The 11,752-nt window shown below is 38.4% G+C and overlaps 1 protein-coding gene across 3 annotated transcripts in view; it reads left to right on the plus strand.

The window, feature by feature from the left end:
* Positions 1-11,315, plus strand: part of LOC127426100 (YTH domain-containing protein 1-like) — a 73,104-nt gene extending 61,789 nt beyond the window's left edge. For all 3 annotated transcript variants that reach the window (XM_051672625.1, XM_051672640.1, XM_051672631.1), the window contains 6 exons: positions 74-153; positions 529-565; positions 650-689; positions 1,140-1,205; positions 1,285-1,443; positions 10,445-11,315. In XM_051672625.1, the coding sequence (XP_051528585.1) occupies positions 74-153; positions 529-565; positions 650-689; positions 1,140-1,205; positions 1,285-1,443; positions 10,445-10,666 (604 nt within the window). In that variant the 3' untranslated portion in view covers positions 10,667-11,315. The remainder of the gene's footprint in view (positions 1-73; positions 154-528; positions 566-649; positions 690-1,139; positions 1,206-1,284; positions 1,444-10,444) is intronic.
* The last annotated feature ends 437 nt before the right edge of the window (positions 11,316-11,752 follow it).

Raw genomic sequence — 11,752 nt, forward strand, 5'->3', positions numbered from 1 at the left:
TATAAAACATGTTAATATATTTCTGTTTAAAAATCAGTGCCATCTTTCACATTAATGTACCTGATTCACATAGGCGTCGTCCAGAGGAATATGACAAGCACAACCGCAAGCGGCCCAAGATTGATTACCCTCCAGAATTCCCCCAGAGACCAGGTCAATATTTGCTACATGTAGATCCCCATTTCCTCTGTCTCTCTGTTTAACATTTTGGCTTTCTGGAAAAACTACACACAAAAAAATAAATTAAAAAAAAAAAAAAAAAAATTATCTTCCCTTTTCATGGCTCTCTGTTAAAACAAGTGATTTGTGTTTTAAGTATGTTAATGTTACATTTATGTTGTATTTCTGTCAAAGTATGGGGGGGAAAATGCACACTGTATTTTAAATATATTCATGTTTTTGGCAGGATCATTTTAACATTTGTTCATATGTTAATGAAACTGCATTTGGCATATGTAATTTGTTTTCATTGGTACCATGCTGTGATTATTTAATTTTATTTATTTTATTTTTTTGCCGTCTGTGAAGGTTTTATGCAAGACCTCCGCAATCCACCTATCGACAGGTAGGTCTCTATGTCTTTACCTCTGTCTCCTTTTTTCTTCTCCTTTGTGAATGTGACATCTAATAAACCTCTATCTCCTCACAGGCGCTTCACTGGTGTTAGAAGAGATGTTTTTCTCAATGGAGTGAGTTTTTTTTTTTTTTTTTTTTTTTTTTTAAATCTTTGAATATTAGTTGTTTTCCACCATTCAAACCCCATTTTATTTCCGTAATCTGTCATAGTTCTATGAGTCATAGAGAGTTTAGCGAGAACAACTGTAGCCCGGGACTTGATATATCTATCAGGAATGGATTGTGTTATGAAAAGTGGGCATCTCATACCAGAATGGAGCCAGGTGGTTGGAGGGGAGGGGTTGAAGAGGGATTTGTGACATCAACCAAAGGAACTTATATTTAGGAATAACATACACAACTAAAATGTCCAGAACAACATAGGCCCAGAAAGTACATTGACAGTCAATTTTTATTTCATGTTGACTTTAATGGCCAGTTTGCTTTAATCACAGGATCACCATCAGGTGGTTGAAGTGATGAATGATCCTTTTTAATATTAACACATCTTTTCTTATTTCTAGTCATACAATGACTATATGAGAGAATTCCACCACAACATTGGGCCTCCGCCAGCATGGCAAGGAATGGTATGAGCTTCCTTGTCTCTGGATATTTTGATACCCAGCTGTAGTAATAGGTTCTAATTCTGCAGTGTTTGTCTTACAGGCGCCATACCCTGGAATTGAGCATCCCCCCCAGCACCCATACTATCAGCATCATCCACCTCCGCCCCATGCTCACCCTCCTTACTCCGGACACCACCCCATGCCCCATGATGCCCGCTTTAGGGAGAAAAGGGTTGTTCGCTCTTTTGCCTCCAGTCTGGTAATGTTTGGCCACTCAAAACAGCTACCAACATAGCATTACATAGCATGCTTAAACTAAAGAAGGTGGCTTTTTTTTTTTTCAGAAAATAAAAATAGTAAGCTGTTTGAATATGCAGCATTATATACTATATGGCCAAAAGTATGTTGACACCTTAACACCCCACCCATATGTTCTTGTTGAGCATTTCATTTCAAAATCATTGGCATGAATAGTTAGTTGGTCCTCCCTAGCAGCTTCCACTCTTCTGGTAGGAAGGCTTTACACAAGATGTTGGAACATGGCTGCTGGGATTTGCTCTCATTCAGACCCAAGAGCATCAGTGAAGTCAGATACTTATGTTGGGTGATGGGGCCTGGCTGGCATTAGGTTCATCCAATTCATCCAATTCATCCATTAGGTGTTTAATAGGGTTCAAATCTGGGCTTTGTGCAGGCATGTCAATTTCTTCCACACCAGAGTCATTAAATAATTTTTATATAGACGCATTGTGCACAGGGGCATTGTCATGCTGGAACAGAAAAGGGTCCTACCCTTACTGTTGAACCAAAGTTTGAAGCACAGAATTATCTAGAATGTCACTATGTTATAGCATTAAGATTTCTCTTCACTGAAATCACGGAAATAGCCAAACCTGTTAGAACAGGGTGTCCACATACTTTTTTTTTTATGTGAATGAAAACAAGGCTGTGAGAAATGTACTTACAGTCTCTTCAATGGCATGCAATATAAAACTGTATAAAGCTTCTAGATCACATCTGATTTTCCAAAACTCATGTTTTCTCGAGTTTTTTGTCTACTAATATTTCTTGGAATTATGTTTTTTTTTTTTTTTTCTCATTGTGTCTTCAGCGGAACGATCCAAAACACTTTAAACAACATTACAACCAATTAAAGAGACTGCAGATCTTTCCCTTATAGCCTCGTTGTCATGTTGCTACTGTTATTAAGTTCCGTAGTTGCCTGTTTTACACATACTGCATCAACGGGACATGTGTTAAAAAAGCATCTGCTAAATGACTAAAAGTAAAATTTGTTCATTTCTGCGCCCATATTAACAAGTCACAGCCTTCACAGTCACACTGGAGACAAGTTGTGCAGTGCTGCTTCAAAAAAAGTGTTTCAGTTGCATGAGAGAATTTTGTTTTGGCACAGAATTAAATTTTACCACACGATCGGACTCTTGCTTGATTGATTACAGCAGCGGTCAATCGCGTGCTTGGCAATCGCAGTCCTACCTAGGCAGGATTGATTACAGCTATGGCCAATCATGTGCTTTGCTACTGCAGCGCATGCACAGTGGTTCTGCGTCTGACAGCAGTGGAGTGTGAACAACTGAAGAAGCGACACCTCGTGAAACTTCTTATTTGTAAACAAACTGAATGACCTGTTACATGTACTGACCGACTGAAAGAGAGGGCATGTTGTTTGTTCAATTCGGCATTGGCAAGTGAGTCTACCTTGTTCATCAAGGAAAGAAAAGTACAAAAGAGCTATTAATGCGTAAAAGTGACTGATATTTATACACATTAAGGGGCTTTCACATGACTTGCTTGAGTGCTGTCGTAAACATTGAACTCTATGAAGTGATTAGTAGCGGTTTTAACCACCACGCAAACCCGCAATTGCATGGGGCCCCGGACATCGGGGGGCCCCCGCCCCAGTAGGAAAGCTCAGCAAAAACCGCTTGTGGGGTGGCATGTCACATGTTATGTTGTCATGACAAAATGAACAACAATAAATTATTGTTGGCTTATAATAATAATATTAAATAAAACTGAATTCCAAAATGTTAGCGAGTTTAGCAGGTTTTACACACCCTGTTCATAAAAAAAAAAAAAAAAAAGGAGTGTTTTGTAAAAATATATATAGGTAAATATTGTTTTTTTTTTTTTATCACTGTATTGTGGAAAACTGGAAAACATGCATTCATTAACTTTATATTTTTATGTTTCAGTAAACCTTTTGAATGTACTTGGCTACAACAGCTGATAGGATGAATTTAAAATTATGATTTAAAATCAATTTTATGTTATTTTTTTTAAGCAAACATTTTCGAAATGGCACCCCGGATTGATTGGTTGCTTGGGGCCTCAGAAATTGTGAATCCGCCCCTGGATGTGACACCACTTTACACCTGTTTTTCACACATGGTTTTGCCTCAAAAATGATGTCTTTGAGAGTACAAAGCAACAAGAAATATTTAAAAACTGCTCACATTTATGAAGAAATATTGAAAGTCTCAATTTCTTTAGTTAAATATTTACCTTATCATTTCCGAGTATCCAGAGACCTCAGGTATTGAATTACAGTAATTATTACACACACACACACAAAAAAAAAAAAAACTAAGATCATAACATAAATGTGTCCTCTCTTAACTTTCTGAAATTTAAGCAATTGGCAGTTTTTTCTTTCTTCCAAATACATGTATTCGGTGTTTTTTTGTGTGTGTGTGTGTGTGTGTACATCATCTGCGTGCTTGCATGGCAAACTCATAAAATTGCCCCTCCATGACACTTTTTGCAATGCTTGTCATGCAAAGCGGCACTTGATGATGACATTTGTAATTAACATTTGTTATTAAATCTTATAATAACAAGAAACACACACACACACACACATATATATATATATATATATATATATATATATATATATATATACACACACAACATTTAAACCCCACAACCCCCGCCTCCCCAAAAAACAATCCTGTGGTCACACATAAGTAAATATATACATACACACATTATATATATATATATATATATATATATATATATATATATATATATATATATACACACACACACACACATAATAATCATACTCACTTAAAAACTATACTACAATACTCTTTACACACCCCACCCGAGAGCCCCCCAAAAATTCCAAATACCTGCCCCATTTCCGGACAAACAAATCTAAATCACCCCGTCTTCCCAATGACACCTCCTCATAAGCCGCTACCCTCCCCATCTCCATGCACCACTCCGGATATGGGGGCGCACCAGCTGACCTCCAACCCCTCAAAATAACCTGCCTGGCGATCGTCACACAGGTCAGAACCCAGTTCTCAATATGGCCATCCCCCACATCGATGACCGCCCCATCGCCCAGAACACAAAGTCTGGGAAAAAACAAAACCCGAGTGCCCACCACGTCGCACACAAAATTCTGAACCTTCGGCCAGAATTTCCGGATCTCGACACACCACCAAAAAACATGGGCCATGTCTCCATCCTCCGACTGGCATCTCCAGCAGGTGGGTGTGTCTTTAAGACCAAGCTTATACAGTCTAGAGGGGTTCTAATAAAATCTATGCAAAATTTTGAATTGGATAAGACGCATCCTTGCATCTCAAGATGCAGACTTAACGTTTTTAAGAATCTTAGCCCACACTCCTTCCTCCAATGCCAAGTTGAAATCTTTCTCCCATACTCTCTTGAGAGAAGTTAAGGCTCCATCCCCCAGACTCTGAATTAACAGGGAGTAGTACACTGATGCCTCATGACCTTTTCCAAAAGCTGCAATCACCTCTCCCAAAGCATCTGCCTCCTTAGTGGGGTGTGTGCTACTCCCAAAAATAGTACAAAGCAGGTGGCGCAGTTGTAAATACATATAAAACTGAGGTCTGGGATCCCAAAATGTTGGACCAAGTTTTCAAACGATCTCAATATTCCACTTTCATATAGGTCACCGAGTGTAGCAACCCCCCTCACAATCCACTCTGGCCAGCAGAAAGGGGACTTGCCAATACACAAGACGTTATTTAAACTCATTAACTATTGTTGTCTTTTTGGATGAAAGCCACTCAGCCATTTATAAACTGAAGGAAAATTATAGATCTGCTTTGTTCTTATAATGCTTAAACACTATAAAGTCTCTTGGTAGATTTCGGTTGGGAACGACTCAAAATGATTCAGTGACTTTTTTGCCACCTAGTGGCATCTCCAGAAGGGGTCACTGAATTAATCCGTTAATAAAACTGAACAAATTTGTGAAACCAAAGCAAGCCACATCAAAATACGTTATTTTTTGCAGCTAATTCTGCACAATTGTGCAGTTAATGGTGACGTGTGTAATCTCTGTGCTACTAGTGGCACCAAACAGATTTACAAAAATAAAGTATGTTTTCAAACAACATTTGCCACCACCCCTTAGAATCATCACACCCTTTTCACTCTCTCTTATTCCCTATGAACAAATAGGCCATACTAAATAAAAGGTGATAAATGTTTAACGTTGTAATGAACAAGATCACTATAACATAACCACCCCGGACAGAAAGCGTGGCAGGGGAATCAGGTCATCCGATAACATTGCCAGATTGAATGGCAGCTGGGTGTGCGATGCGGGGATCCATCAATGGTGGTGGTGATGTGTGTGTGTGCGTGTGTGACACTATTGTTCACTCTAGTTTTACTCCGTTCTCTGTCTCTGTGTCTTTTAGAAACTTTGGCTTTAACATTTGTAGGCAAAGCTAAATTTATTTTCCTCTGTAACACGTTTGCCATGGTTGTTCATATTCCCCCAGCTTGACAGGTAGTTCAAGTAGCCACACCCAAACTTACACTATAGGTTGAGCTAAAAAGGGCTGGGTGGAGCTGAGCAGGTCGCTCAAAATATAAACATCAGTGTTTTGATAGTGCCTGGGTGGCACAGTGTTTATATTTTTGGGGAAGAGAAACCCACAAATGGCTTAATTGTAGTTGTCAAAAAAAATAAACTGGAATAGGAGTAACGTATTTTGACATTAAAAAAAAAGTTATGTCTTCACCTTTTATTTGCTATACTTGAATCTTTAAAATAGCTGGAATTGGTGCTTTTAGCTTATTCTTTTAAAAAATATCCCTGGAAAACTAAAAATGCCTTCCACAAGCTTCTCACAATAAGTTGCTGGAATTTTGGACCATTCCACCAGACAGAACTGGTGTAACTGAGTCAGGTTTGTAGGCCTCCTTGCTCGCACATGCTTTTTCAGTTCTGCCCAAAAATTTTCTATCAAATTGAGGTCAGGGCTTTGTTATGGCCATTCCAATACCTTCACTTTGTTGTCCTTAAGCCATTTTGCCACAACTTTGGGGGTATGCTTGGGGTCATTGTCCATTTGGAAGACCCATTTGCGACCAAGCTTTAACTTCATGGCTGATGCCTTGAGATGTTGCTCCAATATATCCACATAATTTTCCTTCCTCATGATTCCATCTATTTTGTGAAGTCCACCAGTCCCTCCTGCAGCAAAGCACCCCCACAACATGATGCTGCCACCCCCATGCTTCACAGTTGGGATGGTGTTCTTCGACTTACAAGCCTCACCCTTTTTCCTCCAAACATAATGATGGTCATTATGGCCAAAAAGTTCAATTTTTATTTCATCAGACCAGAGAAAATTTCTCCAAAAAGTAAGATCTTTGTCCCCGTGTGCACTTGCAAACTGTAGCATTGGCTTTTTCCTTGCTGAGCGGCCTTTCAGGTTATGTGGATATAGATACTTGTCTGCCTGTTTCCTACAGCATCTTCACAATGTCCTTTGCTGTTGTTCTGAGATTGATTTGCACTTTTCACACCAAACTACGTTCATCTCTAGGAGACAGAATGCACCTCCTTGAGCGGTATGATGTTTATACTTGCATACTATTGTTTGTACAGATGAGTGTGGTACCTTCAGGCATTTGGAAATTGCTCCAAAGGATGAACCAGACTTGTGGAGGTCCACAGTCTTTTTTATGTGGTCTTGGCTGATTTCTTTTGATTTTCCCATTATGTCAAACAAAGAGGCACTGAATTTGAAGGTAGGCCTTAAAATACATCCACAGGGACACCTCCAATTCAGTATACCTCCTATCAGAAGCTAATTGGCTAATCGTCTAAAGGCTTGACATCATTTTCTGGAATTTTCCAAGCTGCTTCAAGGCACAGTTAACTTATTGTATGTAAACTTCGGACCCACTGGAATTATGATTTTAGTCAATTAAAAGTGAAACAATCTGTCTGTAAAGAATTGTTGGAAAAATTACTCGTGTCATGCACAAAGTAGATGTCCTAAACGACTTGCCAAAACTATAGTTTGCTAATATTAAATCTATGGAGTGGTTAAAAAATTAGTTTTAATGACTTCAACCTAAGTGTATGTAAACTTCTGACTTCAACTGTAAATCTGATCCTCCTCATGTAAATTAGATTTCAAGACAGTTACATTCATAAAAGTTCTTAATGACCCACTCATGATAATCTTTTTATAATGTATGACCATTATCACAGGAAAAGCTCCAGAAATTGCCCTATGTTCTGTAGAGAGCAGAAGCTCTGTCATGCAGTAGAGACACGGCAGTGTGAAAACTTAACCCACGCCTGTCATTGAAGTCACGCATTGAGGAAACCGATGGCAGAGTGGCAAACAATTGCTCACCAAGAACAACAGAAGTTCTCAAATATATTTACTTACTAGTGTTTAAAAACACTACCTGTCATAGGAGAATTTCACTGGTAACAATTTGAGAACTTTTAATATGACATGGAGCAAAAAAATAAAGTTCTCATTGGGAAGCTTGATAATTATATCACGTTGGAAAGTAAGAGGCAGGTATGGTAAAGGGTTGTGGAGGCTGCCTCCGCTGTGGCCAACACCATTAGGTATGTGGATGGGGTGATAAAGAAAAACTCCTATCTAATGATATAATTATTGTTTCTATGAAACTAAAAATCGTGGGAGAGAGAGTGCTATGCAGTGCATCTGTTTGATTTAACTGGGTCATCACATTAAGAAGCTTCAAAAAAACATTTATTGCTTGAATTTGGTGATAACATTTACATGGTTTGAGAGTGGAAAATTAAAATAACATAAAACACAAAACAGTCAAAAATGTCATAAACGACTTGGCGACTTCCAACTCAACATGATAAAATGCGTCACATTTTAAACAACCCAGTAAATTCATAAAAATCTTACCTTAAAGGATTTAAGACAACTGTGTGGTTGTTATTTACAAATTTTTTTCAATTTTTTTTTATCACTTTTCGTGATAGGGGCCTGGGTAGCTCAGCGAGTATTGACGCTGACTACCACCCCTGGAGTCGCGAGTTAGAATCCAGGGCGTGCTGAGTGACTCCAGCCAGGTCTCTTGAGCAACCAAATTGGTCCAGTTTCTAGGGAGGGTAGAGTCACATGGGGTAACCTCTTCATGGTCACTATAATGTATGGTTCTCGCTATCAGTGGGGCACGTGGATGCCGCGGAGAATTCCAGATTGGGGTGAAAAGGGGAGAATTTCTTTTTTTTTTTTTTTTTTTTTTGTGATTCCGGCACCTGGATGAATTGCCATCATTGAAGAAACTAAGAATTCTGCTCTGTATTGTAGAATTCTGAAGGATAGTGTTAAGCCATCTTGTTCATAAGCTGAAGTGTAGTTGAATCTATTCAGAATACCTCAGAATGGGTAAACAACAAGAAAATTGAAGTTTTTGAATGGCCTTGACAAAGTCCAGACTGAACCCCTTTGAAATGTTGTGGCAGGACCTGAAGCATGCAGTTCATGCTCAAAAACCTATAAATGTCACTGAACTGTAGCAGTTCAAGGAGGAGTGGGCCAAAGTTCCTCCACAGCTGTGTGAAACACTCAAATAATTACAGGAATCGTTTGAATGCAGGTAACCATAGGGTAATCACTTTTTCAAACAGGGGCAGTGATTGTAATATAACGTGGGCCATTGGTGGCCTTCCTCTTACTTTAGTATTGATACTGTGCTTATGTACACGTTTTCATTAGAATGACGCAAATGTGTAGAGCTGCTATTGTGGGAGTGCACGCAAAGTATACTGAGCGCAGTCGCGCGAGTGTCTCGAGCAAATTCTTCTTGGAATGTCTTCTCTCTTATGAAGCACTGGGAAGTTTGATTAATTGTAATGAATCATAAGGATGGTTTAAAAAAAATAAAAAATTCACAGACCTCCCAACTTTACTGGAGAGTGAGGACACTGAGTGCGCTCAATACACTACCTCACCTGTGCCTATGATGTGTGCGCTCAGCTCGCATATGCGAATCAACCAAATGAAAAGGACTGCAATCATTTTCATCAAAATGGAATTGTTTATGTGAAGCAAGTAACAACAGAATTGAAAAGAAAAGTGTAATTTCTTGCATTTATTACAGGAAAAAGCATCAGTACATGTGATCGTATTATCATTTATTATTATTTTCATAAACACATTAGTTTGAACTCATTTAGTTTTTGATTGCATTTTGCCATCGTTTTATCACATGCAGTTGAACAGGCAGAATGAATGAGAGATCAGGCGCTGACAAGGACAGTCCCGCTGGGAAAATGCTGCTTCAACTTTCTTTGCACCAAAACTACATTTTGTTTCATCATGGTAAAATAATAAACACATTATTCTCTCCGTTCTTGTCAGAGAGCATTCTCTCTTTCTTAGCGGTGTATAGTAAACAGACACGCATATCTCGCATTCAGCATGGCTTACAAAATATGGCCTTTGGAAATTAATGAAGGCATCATCGGAGATTATGCAGGTACATAAGAATGAAGGTTTACATGGAGACATGAAAATGCTGTGTTGTCATGCTCCGTAAAGTAAGAAGCAGATTTTATTATCATCCCTTTAATGCAACAAGTGAAAGATTTACCTTTTTAATATAAGTGCTGACGTTAGAAAGTTATCGGTCAATGACAGCGGAACTTTGTCATATTTACTTTCTCGTTGCAAAATAAGGTGGATGGCATTGAATGATAAAGTATTACATACGTTCTACAACACCTTATTTTTTTTCCTGCATCTAACCTCCAATATAAAAAGTTGCTGCCTAATGTAGTGTTCCAATTTGGTCACTGATGAGGATTTCAGTTAGGATGCTGCCCTAAGAAGTAGACAGCAAGGCTGCTCACAAGGTTTTGAAACAGAGCTTATGTGTTTCTTGATATTGTGCATCAATATATATTTTATTATTAAGCTTTTTCTTACTCTTTCTTTTTCTGGTAGCATGACTATGACATGCGTGTGGACGACTTCCTGAGGCGCACACAGGCAGTGGTGAGTGGACGTAGGAGCCGCCAACGTGAACGTGACCGGCAAAGAGAGCATGACAGGCCACGAGATGGACGTCGTGACCGAGAGAGAGAGCGTGGCAGAGAACGCGATCGTGAAAGAGAACGGATTCGAGATCGTGCGAGAGAGAAGGAGAGGGGCCGATACCGGAGATAGGGGAACATGTTTAACCTTTTTTTTTTTTTTGGGATAATGTTTCATTTATTTTTAATTTTTTTTATTTTACAGTTGAACTGTTTATTTGGAAGCTGAATTACCTTTGAGTATTTTTTTTTAAATATTTATCTCAAATCCCTGCAATTGTTTGTATCATGCAGGCAGTGCATCTGAACTGTGAAAACCAAAAAGCATTTTTACCCTCAAATCTTTTTTTTTTTTTTTTTTTTCAATCATCGGTTCTGTAGATAAGCGTTGGTTCAGCATTGTTGAGAAGGGTATGTGTTTCCTTCCCACTTTTGAGTTGTGAGTATACTGCCTGTTCCTTGCGTGGTTATTACAGCTTTTTAATGTCTTGCTTTCCATTGTACATTTAAATTAAGTCATAGGTGCCATGGTGGTGCAGCTTAATATGACCAGTGTATCAAGGTCGTTTCTTAAGCTTTGTTTGAAGCCAGGCTCGTTTTGTATTGTTTTGACAGGGAAACAAGGTATTCCCACATTTGTTTCTGTTGTCCAGTGAAACGATCATAAATGACATGAAGGTTTGTAAAATGACTTGTAAACCCATTTGTGATTGGAGAAGTATCTTTTATGGATGCCTTTTGTACAAATCAAAAAATAAATAAACAGAAACATTTTGTTTTAAGTTTGGCCAGATATATGTAATCAATCCCACAGGTTTCTTCACAAGACAAACAAATTACTAAAATGGCTGCATTACCTCCATCTGTATGTAAATGTCCTGATTATTATTATTATTATTATTTTCATGCTTTATTGAATAGTAATATACAAAGAAGCTTCAGAAAAGCAGCAGTTATAAGTAAACAACTCTGAAAAAACATTAAAAAAAATATATAATCCTTCATTATAAGGATTTCTTATAAAGAGTGGGATAAATTATGCTGGGTTATATTGTGGAGTTGTTTTCATAGTGCTGGGTAGTTTATAAGCAAACTCGGCTGGGTCGTTGTCACTGACAGTTGAAATCCACCATAACCAACCCAAGCTACTGGGTCAGAATAACCAACTGCTGGTTTTTAATTTTTGCCTCGAGAAAACTTGCTGAATTAAATTAAGGTT

Source organism: Myxocyprinus asiaticus, chromosome 3 (assembly GCF_019703515.2).
Source record: "Myxocyprinus asiaticus isolate MX2 ecotype Aquarium Trade chromosome 3, UBuf_Myxa_2, whole genome shotgun sequence".
Lineage (NCBI taxonomy): Eukaryota > Metazoa > Chordata > Actinopteri > Cypriniformes > Catostomidae > Myxocyprinus > Myxocyprinus asiaticus.